The sequence below is a fragment of the Chionomys nivalis genome, chromosome 2, assembly GCF_950005125.1.
Source record: "Chionomys nivalis chromosome 2, mChiNiv1.1, whole genome shotgun sequence".
Lineage (NCBI taxonomy): Eukaryota > Metazoa > Chordata > Mammalia > Rodentia > Cricetidae > Chionomys > Chionomys nivalis.
The window spans coordinates 65,477,468-65,503,680 of NC_080087.1; the positions used below are offsets into that span (position 1 = coordinate 65,477,468).

The 26,213-nt window shown below is 40.2% G+C and overlaps 1 protein-coding gene and 1 pseudogene across 2 annotated transcripts; one reads left to right on the forward strand and one right to left on the reverse strand.

The window, feature by feature from the left end:
- Positions 1-1,276: 1,276 nt before the first annotated feature.
- LOC130870392 (zinc finger protein 420-like) lies at positions 1,277-25,447 on the reverse strand. Of its 2 annotated transcripts, XM_057763107.1 has the most exons (5): positions 25,295-25,447; positions 13,460-13,725; positions 12,849-12,975; positions 12,275-12,370; positions 1,277-4,792 (listed from the first exon to the last, which is right to left on the reverse strand). In XM_057763107.1, exons 2-5 carry the CDS (start codon positions 13,472-13,474, stop codon positions 2,271-2,273), a joined length of 2,760 nt encoding a protein of 919 aa, XP_057619090.1. In that variant the 5' UTR covers positions 13,475-13,725; positions 25,295-25,447; the 3' UTR covers positions 1,277-2,270. The 2 variants fall into 2 exon arrangements, with proteins under 2 accessions (XP_057619090.1, XP_057619089.1); XM_057763106.1 differs by lacking the exons at positions 13,460-13,725; positions 25,295-25,447 and having other exon boundaries at positions 12,849-13,057.
- Positions 18,823-19,220, forward strand: LOC130870417 (60S ribosomal protein L29-like; annotated as a pseudogene).
- Positions 25,448-26,213: the final 766 nt, after the last annotated feature.

The window sequence follows — 26,213 nt, forward strand, 5'->3', positions numbered from 1 at the left end:
GCTGGGACCTTTATATATGTAGTTCTCAGGGAGGGAATACTGCACACATTTCCAGCTCAGGAGTCTCTGGGCACTGTTTCTAAAGTGCATGGTGTCTTCAGCAATGGGGACTTGCCTTCTATTTCTGGGGCCAGACAAGAACAACTACAAATAGGCTGTGTGTTTTGAGAGTCTTTTGGAGAGCCCTGCCCAACTACTCAAAAGGACTTCCCATGACTGACTGTTATTAAGATTTTAGTTAGTTGTTCTTCAGCACTTGGAGACAGAGCTGTCAGCTCATATAAATTCATTAAATCATATATGAAACTTTATGTACAGAATTACGTGAAGTTTGATTTTAAATAGTACGGTTCCTTATGTTTGTTTCAGACATAAATTTTTTTCTGTTACCTTCCTTCCTCCTTCTGTTTGCACCTCCCTTCAACTTCCATTAGAAACAGCCCTTCCTTATTTCTCCTATCAGATAATTTATATCCTGTAGTTGTTTCAAGCATCTTTAGTGTTATGTTACCTTACTTACTCCCTCCTTCTTCAGTATTCACCTCCCTCAGGAACTCCCTTTCCTATTTCCCCTATCAGATCAATTGTGTCCTGCTATTTACCTTCATGCGCCTCACACCTGTTATCATATCTACTTCCTTCCTCTTCCCTAAGAAGTACCTGTAGTAGTAATCTAATTGGTCTTAGTAATAAAAACCGGGAGACAAATATTAGGGAGTGAAAGCTAAAAGATCAGAGAAGTAAAGTAGCCAGCCACTTAAGTTCTTACCTCTATGAAATCCTCAGACCGAAAGGACTGAGTTCCTGTCTCCTCCTGCTCTCTCCACCCAGCCACATTACTTTCTGCCTCCACCTCCCAAGTACTGGGATCAAAGGCATGAGAAACCAAGTGCTGGAAATCAAAGGCATGTGCCAACACTGCCCAGCCTCTGTCACTAACTAGTAGCTAGCTCTGCCCTCTGATTTTCAGGCAAATTTTATTTGAGCACAAACAAAATATCACCACAAGCATCTACTTTCTCATTGTTTCTTTTATGATGAAAAGTTTCTGTATGAATTATCACTCATGTTACAGCTAACATTAATGCTACCTTTCCAGTATAAAACATTTATAACCCAAAGCAGCAGTAAATATTTTAATTTACTAATTAGGAATATAGACAAGAGTCAATTTAATGTCATAAACAATCTGTAACATATAATTAAAGATCAAATACTATCAACACACTAATCTTTACACTGAAATATATGCTACAAATGAAAATACAGTGTTCAACTCAAATATACAAAAAAATGCAAGTTTGATTTTAGATAGTTACCAGAAATCTTATTCTGGTACAAGTTTTTATGCCTTAAATTATAAGTTCTATACCATTAACAATTGATTTCAGACTTACTTCTATATGAACATTAGAACATATACCGCCTATTTTCAAAGTAATTGCTTAGTGGATGACTTAGGTGGAATTTTTATTGCTGTGAAGAGACACAGTGAGCACAGTAACTCTTATAAAGGAAAACATTTAATTGGGGATGGCTTACATTTCCAGGGGTATTGTTCATTATCATCATGACAGGAAACATGGGCAGTACTATGGTAGAGAGGTAGCTGAGTTCTACATTCATATCGGCAGGCAGCAGGAAGAGTGACACTGAGCCAACCTGGAGCATTTGAAACAGTGATACACTTCTTCCCACAAGGCCACAACACTTAATACTGTCACTCCCTATGTGCCTGTCAGAGTCATTTACATTCAAAATACAAGAATGAATATAAGGTTTATTTCTGGATAAAATGCTTTCAAATTTATACAAGTGTAGAATTTCCTGGTGTTACTCTCTGATGTTAAGGTTTGAACATTAGTTAGAAGTTTCCATCTATTCTACTCATGTTAAAGATCATTTTTCTTGGGTGAACAGTGGGTTAGCATTACACTTGAATCTGTCTCTTACCTAAATCTTATGTGTTCTAAATTTAGAGTTGTGGTAATGGATTTCAAACACTCTTTACATCTCTAAGGTTTGTGTCCACTATGGATTCCATGGTGATACTTAAGATTTGAAAACCAGAGTCAGGCAGTTGTGGCACACACCTTTAATCTCAGCACTCAGGAGGCAGAGGATCTCTATGAGTTCAAGGCCAGTCTGATCTATAAGAGCTAGTTCCATGACAGGCTTCAAACTCTGTCTCAAAAACCAAAAAAGTAAAATAAATAAATAAAAGGGTTTGAAAACCAGGTAATGGAATTTGAACATTTATAAAGATTTCCTCATGAATGGATTTTTTGATGTTTTTGAAGAGTTGAGCCCACAGCAAAAGACTTGTCATAGTCTTTGCATTTGTAAGGTTTTTCTCCTGTATGGATTCTGTAGTGGCTTTGGAGATGTGAGTGCTGGGTAAAGGTCTTGCCACAATCTGTACATTTGTAAGGTTTCTCTCCAGTGTGGATTCTATGATGAACTTGAAGAGTTGAGTCCCTGGTAAAGGATTTGCCACATTCTTTACATTTGAATGGTTTCTCTCCAGTATGGATTCTGCAATGAGCTTGAAGATACGATCTTTTGGTAAAAGACTTTATACATTCTTCACATTTGTAAGGTTTCAGTCTCCTATGTATTCTTTGGTGAGTCTGAAGTTGTGAGTCCTGAGAAAAGGACTTGCCACAGTCTTTACATTTATAAGATTTCTCTCCTGTATGGGTCTTGCGATGTCTTCGAAGAGATGAGCTAAAGGAATAGGACTTACCACAATCTGTACATATGAAAGGTTTCTCTCCAGTATGGAGTCTGTGGTGGGTTTCAAGAGCTGAGCCCTCAGCAAAACACTTGCCACATTCATTACATTTATAAGGTTTCTTTCTACCATGTATTTCATAGTGAGTTTTAAGATAGGCACCCCAAGCAAAGGACTTGCCACACTCTTTACATTTGTAAGATTTCTCTCCAGTATGGGTTCTGTGATGTTTTCGCAGACTTGAGCTGTTTGTAAAGGATTTGCCACAATCTGTACAATTGTAAGGTTTCTCTCCAGTATGTATTCTGTGATGAGCTCGAAGGTTTGATCCTTTGGCGAAGGACTTCCCACATTCTTTACATTTGTAAGGTTTCTCTCCAGTATGGACTCTGTGGTGGTTCTGAAGATGTGTGCGCAGGGTAAAGGACTTGCCACAATCTGTACATTTGTAAGGTTTCTCTCCAGTATGAATTCTCTGGTGATCTTGAAGATTTGATCCTTTGGCAAATAACTTTCCACATTCTTTACATTTGTAAGGTTTCTCTCCAGTATGGACTCTGTGGTGGTTCTGAAGATGTGTGCGCAGGGTAAAGGACCTTCCACAATCTGTACATTTGTAAGGTTTTTCTCCAGTATGCACTCTGTAATGAACTTGAAGAGAAGAAGCATGAGTAAAGGACTTGCCACATTCTTTACATCTGTATGGTTTTTCTCCAGTATGGATTCTATGATGAATTTGTAGATATGATCCTGTGCAAAAAGTCCTTTCACATACTTTACATTTGTAACGTTTCTCCTCAGTATGGTTTGTATAATGCTTTTTAAGGCCTGAGAACTGGGAAAAGGACTTTCCACATTCTGTAAATTTGCATGCTTTTTCTCCACTAGGAAGCATCTTAATCCTGAGGCCTGAAGATCTGGAGCATTTCCCAGATTTCTTATATTTTTGACCAACAAAGAATCTTGAAGGCCCTGTAAAATTTGAAGGAGGGGTAAACTCTGGTCTGTATACTTCATATTTCTGAGGTTTTTCTCTAGTATGGATTGACTCATTTTGGACATTTAAATGGAAATTGAAGGAATTATTACTTTCAATAAACAGGCATGGTTTTCTTCTACTATCATTTATATTATCCTTCTCTATGTTAGATGATTCAACTGAGACTTTACTGTACTTATCACATTCGTGTCTGTAAAATTCTCCTGTAATCCTAGTTTCAGTACAAGGGCAATTTGATGACCCCTTTAAAATTTCATCCTGCTGCTTATTTTTGGATAAATTCTCTTGGCTTTGGTCCTGCTGGTGGAAAGGGGATAGTGTGCACTGACAAGAGACATCCATACATCTACCATTTTTGTAACAATTCTCCAGGAAACAATTACTTATTTGACCATCATTAAGAGTTACATGATGATTATACTTGGCCCATGAGTCATTACCTGTAAACTGGCATTCAAGCCTCGCTGGATTGATAGACGCATTCTTATGTTGATCTAAATGGCAGAACTTGTCACAAAGTAGATTTAATTGCTCAGGAAGTTGTAAAGAATTTGGAGTCAAACATTTTTCACACTGAAAACACTGTATGTGTTTTTCTGTATTATTAACTCTCTTTTCCTCACAAAGTGTTGAAGTAGTGCTTATTCCCATACTATATAAAAAATATCTCAAACATTCTGATCTATAACCACATATGTCACTTCCCAGTGTATTCACATTTCTCTGTAGAGTAAGGTAATGTTTCAAAAACTGATGTGAACATTTTCCTAGAAGAGGCTCCCACTGTGAATGTGAAAGTGACCCAGGGTGAGCCATGTCAGGAGAAGGTGAAGTTTCTCGATCTCCTCTGTTAGGAATGTCAGCAGTGAGTGTTGCATAAAGATCATAGCCATCAACATATAATTCATGCTCTTCATTGTCACCTGTACATTCCCAGAATTTCCTTACATGTAACTTTCTGAGGTTATTACTTTCAAATTGTCCTGATCCTTCTCTCTTGACAAATTCTTGTTTGTTCTCTGTTTTGAACAGCTCCTTGTTATGAAAGCACCACAGGGCTAGAAGAAAGAAAAGCAAATCATTATCTCACTTTGAGACCTTACATGAAAATAATATAAAAACATAATAAAAATGGGAAATCAGTACGGGAACTGTAGCAAGATGGTGCTACCCAAACTTCAGTTCTGCTGTCAGGAAACAAGTGTGCCAAACTTGAGGATTACAGGAGGATATCGTATGGAAACATGTAACTTGTAATAAATGGAAAGGCTGGCATTGATTTTGTAGTGTAAAAGACAAATTTTTGCTGTGCTTAAACATGTCTAATATAAACTATTCAGGGCCAGGTTCCCAAAGTTCAAATCAACACCAGCTAATTAGTCAGGTTGACCCATACTGCCGTCTTGCTTCCCTGGATCATTAATCTCCTGGCATTGGTAGTTGCAGAGGCATCTGTAACTTGAACCCAAAATGTAGAACTGGACCCTCAGAAGATAATAAAAAATGTTAAATAAAAGTAGAGGTTATGAATTTGGTTCCACCATCCAATGTCTCACAAAGGTAAATAAGAGTTAAACAGTATGGGTTCTTCTTAATCCTTGAGGCAAAGTATTTCCTACAAATACTAAGAGGTTTGTTAAGACTCAGAGGAGCAAAATACTCAGAACAACAGCTCTCCAACTTCATACAAATAACTGTAAAATTCATTCTTTGGTTTCTGGAACAAAAAACCACTGATAGTGAAAACTACAAGTGCACAGGAAGCAATATAAAAAGAGCCCATGTAAAGGGGAATAAATTTTGGATAATTATTTTGCAATCTGGATGTGAACAACACATTGCTTGGACCCTTTAGGAAGGACTGTAAAATGAAAAACATCTTCTGCTGTACACATCTTGACACCACAGGCTGACTGGACCCTATGGCTGCTCAGGCTTCCCTGTGGTTGCTGGGTCAGGCATTTGGGGTTCACCCTCATGTGTGATCTGAGTAGAGACTGGCATAACCTGGGATCAGTGTAGCAGTAAGCAGGTCTGTGCCTAAACACCAGGGATAGGTGGCTCTCCTGCCTCACAGTCTGACACGACACAGCAGAAGAGGGAGAAGGACCCAGTAATTTTGTAAGGGGTTTATAAAGACAAAAATCACAAGACCACCACAAGATTACAATCTCAAAATACAGAATTACTTATCACAATTGTCTAAAGGTTAGGTAAAGCTTAGCTGTTATTCTCTAATAGGCTGTCATTGCCTAGGGCGGGTTGTTCACTCATAACAACTGTCCCGTGGTCATGTCCTCAGGATATCTGCTGACCCTTTGCTAACCACAGGGGCTGCTTGAAAACTTATCTGATTGGTCCCTTGTTACTCAACTGATAGGGGAAGTTAGGTGGTCAGCATCATGTCAGTAGTTTTGTGTGACCTGGATTTTTCCCATTAGCTAATACTTCCCTGCAAAGGGGGCTAGCAACCCCTGGCTTTTCTCACGGTTGGGGGTGAAGTTCAAAGTCCCACAAGGTCCCAGGATCAAAATGGAATCCGTTCTGGCCTCACAAAAGAAATCATAGATTGGATAATGATAAGAAGGACAACTTATTGGTACAGAGCCAAAACAAATCATTGAGCCAATTAAATAATTGCAGGCTGATTGTTTCACACTGACGGGAAGTAATGGCACATTTTTGCTCAGAATCTATAGATAACCATTATCAGCAAGGTCTTTCAAGACTTTTTGAAGATATGCCATGAATAACATATAAAATTATGTCTTAAAAAGTCTAGAGATTGTTCTTACAGATGGCTCTTCAAAAGGACAAGGAGCTTGTATTTTATATATAAATTCTACATCTTCCACAAAAAATAAGAAATCCACACCTGACTATACAGCTCAACAGTCTGAACATACTATAATCAATCAGCTTTTCTTAGATGTTTCTCAGTTATTGAATATTTTGACTCTGCACACTGTGTTCAAAGTATTTCTTTCCTAGAAACTTCAAGACTTACATCCACCCACACTAACAATGTTATTTCACAATTATTTCTCTCCTCTTTCAGGCATCTATAAGACAATGGTCTCAAGAGTTGTTTCATAACTTACATTCATACTTATTCTAAGTTTCCAAGTTTGTTAATACTTAATTCTCATCTAATACTCAAGCTGATGTACTGACCTATTTCTTGCCCTTAATACTTTCTTTTACAGTCTCTTAAAAATCTGACGAACTTCTTTACCTTCTTGTTTCTTCAAATTACTGCCCTCTACTGATGGAACTAATCATCAAGGTTTAAAATCTAACATACCATTTGGCAGATAGTACTCATATCTCAGAATTTGATGTTTAAAATATGTTCATGTAACAGTGCATACTTTTTCTAATATAATTGTTGCTTCTGTTCCTAGCAGTGTAACAACTTTGAAGCCATTAATAATTTAGTATGTAACTTTTCCTTTCTAGGACTCTTATTACAAGTAAAAATTTATAATCATCTTGTTTATACTAGCAAACACTTTAAACAATGTATGTGATATTAATAATGTTACTATAATCCTTCATATTCCACATAATCAAGCTATTATAGAACAACATGACACCATCAAATATTTAAACAGCAAATTTTAAAAATAAAGGGTATACAGTCACCTAAATCAGCACATACTATGGTATATCCAACTATCTCAACTTTAAATGTTTTTACTTTAAAGGTTAGTTATTTTTCTGTTGCCCCAAAGTATTTGGCATTAAAAAAGATAGAGCTTAAAGTATATTAAAACTGTAAAACTCAAGAAACTAATCAAAAGAAAGAATAAGATGTCCTGCTAACATTCAGGAGAGGTTATACTGCTTCTTTCCAGGAAATCAAAGTCCCAGTTCGTACCTACTCTGATGCATTCAACCAGGACTGCATCCTGGAAACCAGCAGACAAAGCACATGAAGACTGACAACAAGCATATCAAGAGGAGACAACCCAAGAGGAAGAAGATCTTGACTTGTGGTGACAAAAGGACACAATACTATGGACCCCCAAATATGATACTCAGTTTGTCAATACAGACTCCAAATGCTTTTTTTTTCTTCTTTTGGTCACAGGGGATAAATGTTATTCCTGGAATAGACAGTAAGATGTTGTCTGTCATGGTAAGGATTGTTTAGATTGTTTATATGCTTTTTTTTTTTTTTTTTTTTTATGTTTTTCGAGACAGGGTTTCTCTGTGGTTTTGGAGCCTGTCCTGGAACTAGCTCTTGTAGACCAGGCTGGTCTCGAACTCACAGAGATCCGCCTGCCTCTGCCTCCCAAGTGCTGGGATTAAAGGCGTGCGCCACCACCGCCCGGCTGTTTTTATGCTTTTTGATTATCGGTCCCAAGAGTGATTACTGGTATAGTAATAAAAGTTTAAAATATGACTGTATGATTAGAAAAAGTACTAAAATTACAACAGATATATCATTGGAAACTAATAAAACTGTGAGTAAAATGAGAATGGTAGGAAGATAAGGCCTACAAGGCCGAAAGATGAGCCAACCTGAGTGCCTAACAGCAGGCACTGTCAGAGACCCTGATCGTGCCTAGCCAATGAAGGGTGACTACAGGATGTCAGTGGACTGGTATGCAAACAGGGTGCTGGGAGGAGGAACTACAAGGCTCTCCTCACTGCTGAATAAATGAGTCTGCTGTTTGCCTTTTACTTGACCCCTGGTCTCTATGTCATTGATAGGGTGCCTTCTCAATCTCACCCCCAAAGGAGTCTCTAAGACCCTGCAACATCTGGCACTTGAACAGGTTCTAGTTGTCTCCCTCTCACTTATGGCAATGGACAGCACCCCCAAGATGGTGTATTTCAGTCAGGAGCTCCATCAATATTGTGTGGTTTTTGGTAAAATGTTGAGACCCCATTTCTTTCCTTTGTTGATGTCTGTCATGTTTTTCTGCCAGTATGGTTAGGAAGACGCATTTTTTGTTTCAGTTCACAAAGCACCTCCACATAAGGGCTGACCCCCAAGGAGGTGGAGCAAAGGTTTGGCTGACAAACAACATCTCTCATGCAGAGATACCATTCTGGAAAACAGCCATGACCTAAAAACCAAGGAAGTCCCTGACTAAGCCTAAAACATGAAGGTCCGACAAAATTTTCCACCCCTGTTGACTGCCATCATCTCTCTGTTACTCACCTGCTGTCTCCCTCAAAACGGGTAACTTCTTAATCACCCTACCCACCCCCCTTCCATGACTGATCTCTCTTTGGCATCCAATGAGAAGACAGGAAGCTGAAGTCCTGCAAGAAAAAATGCTAAGGAGAGCACAACCACAGTTAGGACTGCAAAAGCCACTTCCCTGTCAGCTCCGTTCCAGCTGTGGGGAACAGCACTTCTCCTGAGGCACTCTTGGAGGGAAGTGCTTCAATGTCCACCTGCCCCTGATGATGAAAACTCCCTCACACTATGGCATGAGCCCTAGCCACTACAGTCCCTGTGCCCCCACCACCACCCCCCAGTCATCTCAGGCCTCAAAGGCCAGCAGAAGCCTTTCCAGTCAACCTGGGACGGAAAGCTATTAATCAGTCCTAGATTGCACCCCAACAGAAGGACTCTCCCTTATCCGGAAGGTGTCTAATGTCTCAGGTAGTGTAGTGGAGAGTAGACCTTGGCCCCACTAGGGAACTATTACTCAGACAATTGATTTGGGAAGGCCTTACTGTCCCCCCATGCAATGCAGTTGCAGCAGTCCTCAATAAGGATATTCGCAAGTGAGAACTGGCCACAAAAGATCTTGACCCCAGTAATGGACCCATCACTGTCCTCACCACTTCCCTAGATGTCTTCCTTGTGGACAGGCAGCATGCCTGTTGGACACACACTCAAGGGTCCACAAGTAGATAGATCTTGCTGGGGATGCGGCAAAGCAGGCCATCTGTGGTGTGATGGCCACTGAGCAAAACCTAAGATCCAGATGTAATAAGGGATTTTATTAGGAAAAGGATTGCAGATCATAGCCTGATGAAGCACCTGCCCCTTTAAACTCCAGGTAGGGCACTCCTTAGCCGCACCATTAAGAGGAAGCTCTGACAATCTAAAAATCAATTGCACACTGTCCGTTTTCTTCATGCTCCCCAATGCTGACCATCTATCTTGATGGACAAGCTGTTAGAGGCTTGGTGAACATGGGTACAGACATCACCATATCATGAGAAATGAAGGCACTTATCTTTCCCCATTGGAAATTTAGAGATGGCCCTCCAATTAGTGGAGTAGGAGGCCAATAAGATAAAAAAAACTTACCACCCATTCAGTCCATTGGAAAGACCTTGATGGCAACAAGGGAGTCACTCACCCTCTCATTTCTATGGTACCAAGAAAACTCTGGAACAGAGACATCCTGGAGGATATGGGTGGTGTCCTAATTACTGCCAATAAGAGTTTTCTTTGATCACCTTCAGGCCCACAAAAAGACAGATTTGGCAAACTGTGATTCTATGCATGACTCACACCCCCAATTCTAAGGGCCACTGTCCCTTAGAAATCCACCACGATCGAACCTCCTTACCCCATTTCATTGACATGGCTCTCAAATCAAGACATCTGAGTAAACAGTGGCCTATAATTGAACCCAAGCTGTCAATCCTAAAGATATTAGTTACAGTTATGTGGCATGGCTAATTGGCTTAAACTTTCTGTCGAACGTAGCCCGCTGTACCTTCTACAATTGGTGCTCCAAAGTGATGGACTAAATCCACTTAAAAATCTGAGAGGGCTTTAAAAAAAGGAGAGAGAGTATAACACAGCTTTTTTGCTGTTTGCTAGGACATGCCGTACAGAGATTTCCTGTTTCAGCAATAGCAGCAGAAAAAAAGTTGTGTCATTTTAAAATGTGGCTTCCTGGGGCTGTGCCGCCAGTGCAAACTCTGACTTTAAAGCATTTCAATGGCTTTTATGGGACTGGATGTTTGTGTTCCCGCTAGAGATCAGAAAGAAAGTACTCTGAGACCATGCCAATGGCTCAGCGCTCCCCGCCTGCACCTGGGCAGACAGCAGGATCACGCTTAGGCAGGTGGGAGAGCATGGCGGATTCCAGCCGCCATACACAGAGACGTTTCCAGGCTGTGCAGTGTTCTGCATAGTAGATTTGGCTGTAACTCAAAAAGAAAGAGTTTATGTGCCTCACGCTCAGTCTCAAGAGTTAAAGTGCTGAATGCAGCTCCTACTTGGTGGCACCAGAGCTAGTAGAAAATGGTACATCCCCCGTTTTGAAGTTGGAAAGATGTGAAGCCAACATCCAGAGCAGCCCCCCCCCAGAGGCGCAAGCAACTGATTCAGAGTCACAAGCGGCTCCGCCATGTTGGACTGGGCTGGGCAAGACCACAGTACCTGTCTTTGACCTAGGAATGTCACAGCTTAGATTCTTAAGTGCTCAGCAATTTAAAGGCACAAATCAAAAGTGCTCCTGGACGGTAAAAAATTAGATTCACAATAGAACAGTGTAGGGCCCGAACTACCCTTGTTCCTGGGGTTCATCTTGAGGACAGTTTCTGGTCAGCCAGCTAAAACATTCTGTTTGTTCCTGTGCTCCCTCTGCCCCACATGGTGATTAGCTGTAGGGCATTGTTGACTCCATCTTTGATGTGGTAATTTCCCACCTGCCTGGGCGGAAATCCTTATGCAGATATATATCTTTAGGGCTTATATATGATATATATGAGAAGGCAGAACAACTGTAAAGGCCAGAGGTCATGGATAACTAAAGAAAAGGCATTTTCCAGATATAACAGGACTATTGAATATATTATACTCACCAAGACTGTGACAGCATGCACAAGATTTACACAAGCTCAAGACAGAGAAACTCCCAGTGAGGAGGAGTAGAGAAAGAAGGCACAATCTCATACCCCTAGCCAAGCACCTATTTAAAGTCCACAGATTCTGGGAGAGGGAAAAATCAGTATCCTTCAATGGAATGGAGATGTTATATCAACCACATTTCTTAGTATGCCTCATGTTCAGAAGCATATGGCCAACAAAAATCCAGATCTTTGGCCTTTTGTGATTTTTTTCAGTCTTGTTTTGTTTTCATTTTTGAGAAACAGAGTGCATATAAAAAAGAAACCATGTTGTTGGGTTAGTGTGGCTGAAGAGAAGTGGATAGGAAAACAGTGAGAGAGGAGAAAACATAAGAAAAATATGTATTTTACAAAATTCTAAAAAAAACAACAAAAAACCCCAACCAATCAATCAAACAAACAAAAAACAAGTAAATGAATCTAGCAATACTGGCTAGTAGTGTATGGTGCAGCATGCAAATGCACCATGTAGAAGAACACACAATAACCCTAAAAAACAGTGCCACACTGATTTTGAAAAAGTAGATATTACCTCAACATTATTTAGATGAAATGAGATTAAAAACAATGTAATTCCACTGTATACTACATTCTGGATGCATTAAACATCATTTCTAATGAGGAAATGGGCTAATACCTCTGCAAGTCAGTATTGTTATTTGCTTTAAATTCACCACAGGAGATGATGTTTCATTCCAACTTACCTGATTCTATGCCTTTTGCCTCCTCTATGCCTGTAATTGAGGATTCTTTGTTTGGTTCAAGACAGATGACTCGTTCTGGTTTTGATATAGGAAGGCCTGTGCATTAGAAGAGACAAATGACAATCTCCTTACATTATGTTTACTCTGGTCGGGTTTCAAACAGTTTTTTAGCCAGTGGATAAGGGACTAGAATGGAAGATCCACAAGAGACTTCCTAATTGTTACCTTTTAAGAGATGCTTTAGACTTTCAGATATTGATACATTTAATTTTTGTATATATTTACTCTCCTTTAAATTACTCTGAGAAAAATTACAACTGGTGGAATCAGCTTTAACAAAGATACATATATGTGCTACTAAATGTCAGATACATGTAAAAGTACTATTGAATTGAAGGAAGGATTTTGCTAAATATCATGATAAGGTACAGTGGTTTAAAAAGATTCTATTAACAACTTCCTCAGTCTAGGATGAACAGAGCTGAGACTCAGAAAACAGACAGATATAAATAGAAAACATATTTGATAGAAACCATAGAATGAAGTAGAAATTATGAAAGAAAACTGTTCTCACCCATAGAGACCAGGTTGCTGTAATTCTCCAACATGACAACCCAGTACAAAGTCCTCTGAGCAGAGTTCAGGCATTCCCACTCCTCCTGGGAAAAGTCTATGGCCACGTCCTTGAAAGTTAAAGGATCCTGAAATAAAAATTGTTTCATTCTGTGTCCTTTGGCTGAGTCTTTACTAAGTGAATGAAATTTATAATTAACTACAAAATTTGTTCTGTTATCATTAATCAATCTATATTTTCCTAAAGTTCTGATCTGGGAGGGAGGGAGAGAGTATGTTTTAACTTGTCTACAAAGATCCCACGGACCCTCAGGTGATAATTTAATGGGCGTGGGTCTCTCCTCGGTAAGAAATAATCATCCACATCTTTCTCTATAGCACTTAGTATCTACATTCACCTCTATTTCAGAAAGTTTGTAAATATTTCAGATCATGCATTCTTGGAGAGAAACATAAAACAAGGGAAGAGAGGGGAAAGCACATTGCAGCACATAGGTGACATAAATTTTAAAGGGTTAATATTGAGAACCATATAAAATAATCAAAACAACAAAATAGGCTAACTATGATGATCAGGTCCATGTTAGTCTTGTTTTTAGAAGGATGGAGGACCTGGTGACAACTCATCTCTGTTATCTTCTGTAGTCTCCTCCAGTTGGGTGTGATGGATACACAGGGTGACAGTGGCAACCTTCACTGATGTAGAAGTGATAAGGATCACAGGATATGGGCCTTTCTATGTTGGCCTCTGGCTTTGGGTAAGCATCCTCTTCACCCACATAAGGTCACCAGGATGGAAGTTGTGGGCAGTCTCAGACACAGGTAAGGGTGCAGCCTCTTGACCTGTCTGATAAACGTCCTCTGGGTCTGTGTAGGGTCTATAACAAATTGAGAAGGAAGGGGTTAGTAACTTGTTCCTTGGGAACTTCTCTATATGGGGTGTACCTCACCTTTGAGCGGGCAGAGTAGGAGGTTGACCCAATTTTTACCTGTCTAAACAGAATATTTAGTTTTACCTATGCTGAGCAGAGCATATCATAAAGTTCATAAACACTGTAGATTATACATGATGGAGAGATTGATCCTGAAGAATATATGAGGCAAACAGATGACATGCTCTGTGCAAGAGTTGATATTGGCAATCATGTGAAAAAGTGTAAAATAAGTCTTATAAAAAGTGAGGAAGTAGTGACTGCTTGAGGGTTCTGCAAATGAAGCATTCCTGTAAGAACAACCTGTCCCATCCCTGTGCATACCTTAAAACAAGCCATCTCTCATTAACCTTCTGTTTGATATTCTCAGGAAACTTCACCTCAAAATTTCACCTTCCTCATGATAATCTAGATTTGAAGGCAAACAGCAAACCCTCTTTACACCTATTACTATGACCTCACTCTGCCCTATGTCATTGCAGATGTGCTTCCTCAAAAGCTCCTAGAGAAAGAAAAAGCCAAGGTTATTACTTTCTGTATTTAGGTAGGCAAGTGAGAGGAAGGCCTATATTGCAGACCTGTGAAGGTAACTGAAATCACCTGCTATACATTACACACACAGGTTGGCATTTCCAATGGAGCCTGAGCACAGCTGTCAGAAGCCCTAAGGACTCTTTTCCTCACTTTCTTTTTCTCTGTGATGTTTGAACAATATTGATCATTCTCTTGAGAATAACTGACAAAATTTGTGATGTAGCAACAGCTAAAACTATTTCTCAAACTGGCTGAAAGATCTAGATGTTATGTTTGATACCAAAAGGGAGCGAATAAATCCATGTCCCACAACTGTCTCCAATGAGGTACTCTGGTTTCCACATCCCAGTCTAAAATCCTATGATGCTGCAGCATGGCAGAGACACTCATAATCAGATTCTTTTACAAGTTTCCTTTTCACAATGACATTGCTTCTCTAGGATGCACTGTCAAAAGCACTAATGTAAAAAAGAGACATGAGAAACAGAAGGTGAAATTCAGACCAAAACGTGGTCTAATGCACTGCTCTAATGCCTTTGGTCGTTAAGACAGACAACTAAACTCCATCCTCAAACATCATTGTCATTGTCGGCAATTTAACGTATATAAAAGAATGAAAAATCTCTCATATATAAGTGTGCTCTAAAAAACAAGAATCCCTTAATTCAATTGTACCAAGAATGCACTGCACAATACTGGGAAGTGACACTGTACTCCATTTCAGACCTCACACATACTCAGTTTGTCTTCATTTTCTTCAGATATTGGGCAGTAACTACTCAACCATTCCTTTAATATTTAAAGGGAATGCTCAAGCTTTTCTAATTTCCTGTTTCTGTCTTCCACTGAGGTAAGGTGTTTCATAAAATCCAGGCTGTATTCCATGTATCTCAGGATGCAGAATACAGGTTGTATGGATCCTGCACTGTGAAATTTAAATTTCAGAGTTCACTTCAAAATTACTACAAATGACATATATCCATTGAATTTTAAGTGATCAGTAGCATACCAGTGCATAAAAAATTCCTTAAGTTAGAAATGAAAGCAGAAATTGAAAACATCCCTCAAGAGATTTAAATATAAACAACTCCAACATTGTTGGCTATGGAATTCTCCAGAAGAGGCACATCCAGCATAAAGAAATAAACCCCCCAAAGTCCAACTTTTCACCCAAGTTCCTGCAAGAAGAATAAGGAAGAAGAAGAAGAGGAGGAGGAGGAGAGGAGGAGGAGGAGGAGAGGATGAGGAGAAGGAGGAGGAGGAGGAGGAGGAGGAGGAGGAGGAGAAGAAGAAGAAGAAGAAGAAGAAGAAGAAGAAGAAGAAGAAGAAGAAGAAGAAGAAGAAGAAGAAGAAGAAGAAAGAAAGAAAGAAAGAAAGAAAGAAAGAAAGAAAGAAAGAAAGAAAGAAAGAAAGAAAGAAAGAAAAAGAAGAAAGAGCAGCACACAGTACAAGGAGTGAGAAAAAAGACCCATCACTTTGGATAATCAAGCAGAGGTATAGTGGCAGCATTCAAGATGTAGTACACCAGTCCTAAGCTTCTCCTTACTCAGAAAAAAAAATGCAGGGAAATAAACCTATGTTAACTAAGATGTTTGGTCACAGTAATTTCTTTCTTATTGATTCAGGCTCTGTATATCCACTGTCATACTGACTCTTCTCTCCTTTCTCCCAAAATAACAAGTCATTCCTCCTTTAAGTTTCTTTGTTCATACTTTCTTTTAAATCACAGTAATAGACACATTTAACACAGGAGAGAGCAAGCATTGGTGTAAAGGATCAAAAGAGAACTATCGAACAGGAAGAGAAAAATTGGAGTTTCACATGTTCTCATCATTACCAAAATACCAGAAAAACGGGTCCAAATCAAACTTCTGTCCTTTTTATTAGATTTCATCCATAAATTTCAAACAGCAATGGAGTTAAACCCCCATCTCTTACGCGTTTTGGCTAAAAACTTTCTTATAAGACTATGTATGCAGGTACTTGTACACACATTGGCAAACACCATATGGGCATGCATGCACACATACACACACACAAACACACACTAATCCGAGGTTGTCTATTTAAATCATTTTTTTTAGTTTAATGTATTTAAAGGTAAATTAAAACTACTAACATGCATTTTATGGGATTATAAAGAGATTTAGAATAAATATGACATGCATAAAATCTATATTTTATAATATAGATTGAGGATTAACCAATGACTTACTTTGTTATAGTCATTTCAATGTCCCTGTAATACTAAATATGGCCATTTAGAACAATACTATGCCAGTTAGTTCAGGTTTAAGTTCTCTAAAAAACTTCCCTAAGGAAACACCTGCATCTTCTTCCGGCCTATCTTGTTGTGCTTCTTGGCAAAGCTCATGTTCCTCAGGAACTTGGGGTCGACCCCCTTGAGAGATTTGTATCTTTGTGACCGGGGTTTCTTGATGCCATTTCTGTGCCAGTATAATTGTTCCTATTATATAGGAATGAATGAATAGAATGAATCTTTATTTCACAGAGGTTCAAATAATTGGGCAGAGTTTAATGATGTGTGTAGCATGAGGGCCAGTTTGTTGGGGTTTATGTCCCACCAGGTCCCTCAGCTGTTTAGTCCCAGAGAAAAATCACACAAAGAGTCTGCATTAATTATAAACTGATTGGCTCCTTAGCTCAGGCTTTGCATTAGGTCTTATAACTTATATCAACCCATCATTCCTATAGATAGTAACCACATGGCTCGGTACCTTTTCTCAGCGGGGCAGGTCACATCTTGCTTCTTCCATGATCTACACAGGACTGGGAGGAATGGGCTTCCTCCTTCCCAGAATTCTCCTGCTCTCATCACCCCGCCTCTACTTCCTGTCTGATTGACCCACCTATACTTCCTGCCTAGCCACTCAGCATTTATTCAAAACATGATTGACAGAATACAGACAATTCTCCTGCACCACTTCCCCCCCCCTTTTTTTTTAAACAAAGGAAAATATCCATAGTCCATTTTAGCGGGGAATGTGGGCATAGTATTCCAGGCTACTTCCAGCTGGTTGGGGGTGCTGATAATCTTATGGGGACCTAAATAAAATTTAGAGTTATGATCAAGTCCTGAGTGGAGTATCCTGTGGGGCTTGATCATCTCAGGCAGCATCCTGAATCTGTTCTGGATGTAGAACTCAGACATCTGGGCCATCTATTTCTACTGGAGATTTCTTAGGTGGTCTTCCTTAATCAAACCTGATTTTTCTTAACTCAGAATGAATCCACAGCCTCTCATTTCCTGTGGAAACAAAAGCAAAATCTCTTCTCCAAAGTAACATATCTTTTGACATCAATTTTGAAGTCAAGGTATTTTCAAAATACCTATCTTAGATTAATTCAGCAGCATTTATAAGCAAATATCTTTTAGCAGCTATTGCTCCATCCTCAGCATTCATACAATTCAAAGAGAGCACAATAACATACAGTATCAAGATTCTCTGTGTATTTTTCATCTCTATGTGGCTTTACTTTAACATTCGTTTCTTTTATTTTTACCTTTTGGCTTTTTGAGACAGGGTTTCTGTGTATCTTTGTCCTGGAACTCACTCTGTAGACCAGGCTGTCCTTGAACTCACAGAGATCTGCCTGTCTCTGCCTCTCCAGTGCTGGGATTAAAGGTGTGTGCTTCTCCATCATAGAGCAACATTTTATATTATATCATGAAATATAATACACTTATTCATTAAAAAAGCTACATTCCCCTTGTCCATAAACACAACTGTCAAATTCACATTTACTTGGAAAACACCTGGTTTCAGCGACTGAGAAACAATTACTCAGTTAGATTAAGAATCACTTTACCAGTACAAAATTATTAGGTTATCTGCTGACTAGGTTGAATTTTTTTTCCAGATATACAAAGAATAGGTTACAATTACTGATTGTTGTTCACATTCATTTCTGTCTATAAAATCTTATTGGAAAATTTCTAGTATTTGATAAACTGGTGATGTTATCCTAATGAAAAGTAATGAGTGAATTATTTTGAACACTCCAAATATTTTGCTGCTGGAATAGAGAATATTGCCTTACTGTTTTCACATCCTGCATGTCTCCAGAAACATAACAAGGGAATAAGGAAAAAACAGACAGATACACGATAGGTGATCTCGGCTCTCTGATGGAGAAATTATATCACCAGGAAAGCTCAGTCTTTTTGTATATAGCTGAACAGAGAGGCCAGGTTATTGAACACAAACAGTCAGGGTTGATAGATACAGCTGAACAAAGACATGCTTGACTCCTATCACTAGAAACATCTGTACACACTATCAACATCCACTTACGAATACCAGAGGAAGCTTTGTCGCCTTCCAAACTTCACATACTGGAGAGGGAGATGCTTTGCTTTTTCCCATGGTTCTGAGGCTATGGACACATACCCAGCCACTCAAGCCTTCATACATTAAGAGCTGCTTTTGCCTGATGATTGCATCTGTTGAATTTGTCTAAAGAGGGAGCTGCCAATTACGTCCAGCTATGGCCAAGTCCAATAACCACACCACACACAACCAGTCCCGGAAATGGCACAGAAATGGCATCAAGAAACCCCGGTCACAAAGATACAAATCTCTCAAGGGGGTCGACCCCAAGTTCCTGAGGAACATGAGCTTTGCCAAGAAGCACAACAAGATAGGCTGGAAGAAGATGCAGGCAAATAACGCAAAAGCCATGAGTGCGGAGGCCAACAAGGCCCTGATGAAGCCCCAGGTGGTCTCGCTTTCATCGCTCATCCCAAGCTTTGGAAGCGGATTAGAAGCTACATGGCCAGGGGTCGTAAACTCCAAAAAACAAAGCCCAAGGTTCAAGCCAAGGCAGAAGCCTCAGCTGCAGCGCAGGCTCCCAAAGGTGTCCAGGCACCTGTGAAGGCCCCATAAAGAAGGTCTCAGTCTGCCAATGTGAAGACAGATGGATTGGTGTGAATATCTATACAGTATTTGCAGATGTTCAGGACCTTATACTGTTTTTACAAATAAACTTGAGGCAAGTTCTGTTAAAAAAAAAAAAAAAGAATTTGTCTAAAGCAATCTACATTGTCCTGTCATAACATGTTGTTCGTTGCATCACGACTCATGGAACATCTAACATTAATGACACCATATCAGTATATAATGGACATTCATCAGTAATTGAACACAAACTTTAATATAGTTATTAGGTTTTGAAAAAAGAAAGGATTTGAGGCTAAAAACAATTTTTAATACAGTCTATTAAAAGCTCAAGTACTACCAACACAATCATCTTTATATTAAAGCTTATACAGATACCAATACTCTGTCCCAATAAATTTACACAAATTTTGTGAATTTTTTTTAATGTGGATGGTTACCATTAAACTTTGTTTCAAATTGTTACAAGAAACCAAGCTGAGAATATTACTCAAACACAGCTTATACTATAGATTGTATTTAATTGGTTATAGCTTAGAGAGGCAATTCTTTCCAGCCAGCTGAGAATACATTCAGGTATTCTATCCTTAAAAGCCTTTAGAGCAGCTGGGTCGTGGGGGCCCACATCTTTATTCCCAGCACTCAGGAGGCAGAGGCAGGCAGATTTCTCTGAGATCAAGGCCAGTCTGGCCTACAGAGTAAGGTCAACAAAGTGAGTTCCAGGGCAGGCACCAAAGCTACAGAGAAACTCTTATCTCGCAAAATCTTGAGTTAAATCATTGACTTATCCTGTTATAGAGGGAAACGTTGGTCCTAAGAACCATAGCTTAACTGAGTTTATTTTGTTTTATACATAGTTGGTCATGCAGGATCCCTCTGTTAGTCCAATCCAATAAGAATGAGTGGTTCAGCTAATGTTGATAGTGAGGTAGTCAGCCATAAGGACTAGGTAAACAAAGGTTGATACCAATTATCTGATCTACATCTACCTTTCTCCCTTTCTGTATTTTTTTTTTCTTGAACTTGGCAAGGTTTACCTTAATTACCCCTAAGTGGTTGGCATAAAAACAGCAAGTGATTCTCCCAAAGTCATGCAAAGTCCTCACTGCTTCATTTAAAAAAAAAAAAAAAAAAAAAAGTTAAGCCACCTTAACTTCTATAGCACTACCTTTGTGGAGGAGTCAGCTTGACTCTCCAGCATGGAAACAGAATTCTTCAAATGGCCTTGGTCTAACTCTATCTGGTAACCGAGTCCTCTCCTCTAAAGTTTTGGTACCCAACAACCAACGCTGAGGTGCCTATGGCAGGTCCACCAGTTTATTTCCACTACTAGCTTCAGGAGAGAGCTAGGGCCCATTTGACTACTATTAACAATGAGTCAAGGCCAATATCAACTCTGCCCTCTTCATTGCAGACATATGCCTACAGGTAAGAGCATAGACCAGTATACATATAGAGTGGTGGTATGAATTTCTAATGAGTTGGAGGAGCCATATTTAGTCAAACCAATTAGTACAAGACAAGCAAGCTAGTTAGATTCAGAGGCATAAAATAATATATATGGTCCTCTAGGCTAGCACTGGTTCTTTGGGCATTGGCACAAACTTTATTATAAAGAAGCAAGATTATAATTTAAGAACATGATACAGATACCTTGTCCTTGAAAAAACAACTCACCACTGGCAAAGCATACATAAATTTTAAATCCCAAAGGCCTTTTTCTAGCCAATCCTCTCCGCCATCTAATTTACTGATCCCTATCCCTCCCTAGAACCCTACTGTTTCATTCCTTGAAGGGACATAAAAGAACAGAGGTCCACCTGAAAGGTAGCATTTAGTGATTCACCCAACAACATTAGACACACTAAGTTCAGTGACTTCCAGTGACCTCTAAATATCGAACACAACCCAGCCAGATTACAACTGCTTCCCAGTCACTAACATGCCCCAGATCACCTTGACAGTCAATAAATGTTCCCTAAGTGCCATTTCCTAGTTTCCACATAACATGAAATAACTCCCAACACAAGGGTCCAAATAATACATAATACACCCCATCATGGAAGCAGCATTTATGCTTTCTTCTTCTTCTTCTTCTTCTTCTTCTTCTTCTTCTTCTTCTTCTTCTTCTTCTTCTTCTTCTTCTTCTTTCTTCTTTCTTCTTTCTTCTTTCTTCTTCTTTCTTCTTCTTCTCTTCTTCCTCCTCCTCCTCCTCATTCTTCTTTCTTCTTGTTTTTTTTTTTTTTTAAGACAGGGTCATTGGGTCACTGGCCTAGAACTCATTATGTAACAGAGGTTGCCTCTGATATCCTGGTCACCCTTCCTCTTCCCAATGCAGGGACTACAAATGGGTGCCACCAAGCCTGGCTTGGAAGCATCACTGAAACAAGCTTCTAGAAACTACTTTTACCATTCAGACTTGGTGACTGGTTATAGTAATAACACAATTCTCACTTCAACGGCAATATGAAGTTTATTCTAGAGCCAAGATGTGTTACCATGTCCTGGGAGCACAGATCAGGCTATCCAAAGACCATATGTCCTGCTTCATGGAAATGTCTGCTGGAAACTATGGGCCTGTAGGCCGAAGATGGATGCCCCAACGGTACAGAAGAACTTTGGGTGACTGTCCAGGCAGCGAGATGTCTCTATGATTTCTAGAGTTTTGTAAGTTGCTTACTTCTCATTTACTTAGGTAATATTATATCCTTCTGGAGTCTTTGATGGAGTTGAAGAATGGTTAGTTATAGTTTTCCTTAGTTATGATAAAAGATAAAATAGATATAAATATTATGACTATAATTCTTGCTTTAAAACTGTTTTGCTATATGTAATTTTACTATGTTAAAATGAAAGCCTTCCTTTTTGTTTAAACAGAAAAAGGGGAAATGATATGGGAGTGATTTCTTTCTAATCTGTTGCTTTCATTGGTTAATTAATAAAGAAACTGCCTAGGCCCATTTGATAGGCCAACCCTTAGGTGGGTGGAGTAGACAGAACAGAATGCTGGGAGAAAGAAGCCGAGTGAGGCAGTCGCCATGATTCTCTCACTCCAGACAGACGCAGGTTAAGATCTTTCCTGGTAAGCCAGCTCGTGGTGCTACACAGAATATTAGAAATGGGTTAGATCAAAATGTAAGAGCTAGCCAATAAGAGGCTGGAACTAACGGGCCAGGCAGTGTTTAAAAGAATACAGTTTCCGTGTAATTATTTTGGGTAAAGCCATGAGGGCGGCTGGGTGCCAGGGACGCAGCCCCGCCGCTCCCACTTCAACACATATGCCAATGCAAAAGAGTTTGATGAAATCTTTCTAGTAAGAGTATAAAACAAAGTCATAAATCAGAGTACTTTTATAGTATGTTGGTGAAAGCACCAGAATGGTTTAGAGGGTGCTTTACCAACATGCCTAACAACACAAGTTTGATGCCTGGGACACATATGGTAGAAGAGAACTACCTATAACCTATACATGCACATGCTCCCAAACACATATGATCATACAAAACACACACACAAATATATAGAAACCCACTCTCAGAAAATAAGAAAGAGAAGGCTTTAGGAAGAGACTAGAAATGGTCATCTGATTTCCATGCCCATTTCCATGCGGGTGCAGTCTAACAAATAGGTACACATACATACACACCAAAACAATACCACCATAAAACTAACATTGGTGGGACAATGAGATAGGAGCATTATAATAAAGTAGGGAAATCTCTATTATGGGCCTCAGATGCTCTCCAGTGACTTCCTTTGCCTCTCAGTTATTGGAAATCACTGGGCTGTTCAGGTGAAACACAGGGATGGATACTGAATACATATCGAAGAAACAAATACAGCTAAAGATGATTAGACTCCATACCTGAAACACACAAACTCTCTACAATCAATAGTACTTTCCAGTTCATCAGCCTCAAAGAATCTTTAACATAGGTGCAGATTTTAGTTTCTCGAAACTTTAATTGTAGGCCTATAATCCCAGCACTCCAGAGTGGAATCACAGACATATTTCAGGCCAGACTGCTTTGCAAACAGTTGCAGGCTAGTCAGGATTACATAGAGACATCCTTTCAAAGGAGAGACAGGAAAGAAAAAGGAAGGGAGAGAGAAGGAGGGGAAAAACACTTGCTGCTTTAGCAGAGGTCCAAGGTTCAGGACTCACATGAGGCTCACAGCCTCATGTAACTCTAATCCCTGGGTATCAGATTCCCTCTTCGGGGCTTCTCTGGGCACTATGAACACAGTTGGTGTACCTATATACAAGCAGTCACTCTTATTAAAAATAAACCTTAAAAATGAAACACTCGAAAAATAACAAAACACACACATACACACACACCTGCTTTTACTGAGAAGCATTGTGCATGTCTTCATCACGTTGGTTCTGACTTCTACTCTACTCTAATTACTAACTTATCTCATCCCCAGCCAGGCCTCCAGGTAAGTGATCCTCCAACCCCTGCCTCCAGAATGCTAAGATTACAGGGCAGTCCTGACTTCCTTGCTCATATTATACCTCCTTCCGCTCTTCAACTAGACCTTGGGAGCTCAGTCCAGTGCTCTGATGTGGGTCTCTGTCTCTATCTCTGTCTGACGATGGGATCTCTATTTGGATGCACACCTTCCTAAACCTGGATGTAGGGGGGAGGACCTTGGACTTCCCACAGCGCAGGGTAGCTCGCCCCTCTCAGGACTGGAGGGGAAGGGTAAAGGGTGTGGGGGCAGCTGGAGAGAAGTGGAAGGAGGGGAGTAAGTGGAAATTTTGATTGGTATTATTTATAAAGTAATAATTTTAAGAAAGGATTACAAGTCAGTCATGTACCACCACAACCTGCAGGACATAACTCTTAATTTCTAAACCTAAGCCTCAAGTCAGTATACCAGAGACAGACATTGGCCCACTAGGGCAATTTAAGGCTTCTTCTGGCTAATGTAACCAATGTATGAACTCTCAGCCTTTGTTTTTCTTTTTTTCCTCTAAAAAAAAAATCAGGTGGAACTCAGTTGGAGAAAGCAGCTCACTGGGGAATAGAGAAAAAAAATTTTTAAAGATTTATTCTTACAATTCCATTTTTTTTTCTCAATTTGTATATGGGTGGTTTTTTGCCTGTCTGTGTGTCTGTTCATCACAAGCACATGCACGCAGTACCCAGGCGGCCAGAAGGAACTGTAGCTCCTGCCAGTTCAAAGCCACCGCTGGGTGTGCGTGCTGAGAACCCAGCCCTGCTGAGCCATTTCTAGGCTCCCTCTGCTTTTCATCTTCACCAAACTCGACAATAGGCATACTAGTTGAGGCTGGCTCTTGCCTGTTTGGGTGCAGAAACTTAAGCTTCTGCCCTAAATCCACTCTGGAGTGCCTTTCTGCCTAACTAATCCTTATTACATCTACAGGTCCCAGGCACAAGCCAAACTACTGACCCAGCCACGCATCTGCAGAGGACTCCAGTAGTTATGGAAACTGGCAATAGGAAATAAATTAGGATTAGTTTTTAAAAATCATTTTTTTCTGTATTCAGCTCCAGTTCCATATAGAAAATACAATACAGGGAAAGGAACTTATCAGAATACTTGGTCACAGGTGCCACTTAAACATACCCGTATCTACTCTCTTTCATTGACTTCTTTCTTTTCAGTAGAAGGAATCTATAGCTTATGGTGTTTAGGCTGACATGGATGACGGATACTGTGTCCCAGTTTACACGTAAATAAACTCATTTTCCCATTTTTACTTACCGCTTGGACTTTTTCTCCCCTCTCAGGCCCGTGTTTGGCTCGGAGTCAGGGCTTCAGTTACAAGCTTCTCAAACATTACCGTACCATAAGTTGCGCCTTCACAAGCACCGGTCCCAGGCTCCAGCGCTGCCCAAGCCGCCCCACCAGTCTGACTCCCAAACCAAGCACGACCGGGGCGGGTCACAGGCCACCTCGGGAACTCACCCAGAATCTCCAGGATCCTGCTCCCACACTCACTGAACCCTCTGCCCCGACCGGGGTGAAATCCCACAGGAAAGCACACTGGGAAGTGACAAATGAACAGAATGAAACGGGCCGTTCCCCACCTGTAGCACAAACCGGCGCGAGGCTTCCCAGCGTCCTCCCAGTTCGCCGCCACTCTCCTAAGGCTCGCTGCACCTCGGAGACCCGGGACAACCGCACGCAGGAACAGAAGTGCGCTCGCGGACACCCACACTTCCAACGACCGCACTCCACGCACACGCGCAGTCCTCGCAGGGAACTCCGAAAAGACCTAAGAGGAAGTGACCACTCTAGGCTACTTCCGGTTATTTTGTTTACTGAGTCTCTCAGCCTACACTCATGCTACTTGTGGGAAGATACACAGGCGCGCTACCACTGGTGGAGGTAAATCTTGCCAGTACTTATTATGGCTCATTTGCTGGTTTCTGTTCCTTCAGAAAGTGACATGGCCGCACCCGCAATCCAGTGAATGATAGGAGGCCACCATCAAAGTGAATCAGTTCCATACAAACAGGTTTCTCTGGGAGGAACAGGCTTCTGCCTCAGCTGCCCAGTCCCCTTTTCTTTGGCTTTCTATTTTCTGATTATTTCCCTACACTCTTTTCAGGACACTGTATCAACTCTTAAGAATGTTTATTTTGGTTTTTCAGGTGGTTAAGTGTATAACAAATATTCAATAGTGAAAATCTAAAAATTTAATGTGATTCTTTAGGTAGGAGCTACCTATAAGCTGCAGGTGTACTTCCTCCAGAAATGGCATTGGGAAGTAACTTCCTGTGTTCTTCTGTTGTTTGAAATTAGACAGGTCATTCTTGTCTCTGCAAACATCTTATGTTGACGTAATGGCCTTAGTATATGCCGTTACAACCACAGCCTGCCTTCTATAATTCTTTGCAGACAACAAATGATGGATGGCTTTCTATGAGGGCAGATGCTTGGTCCTGTATCCATTCCCTTTCAGCCTAGGCTTTCTGACACAACCAGCAGTGGAGCTCTTACATG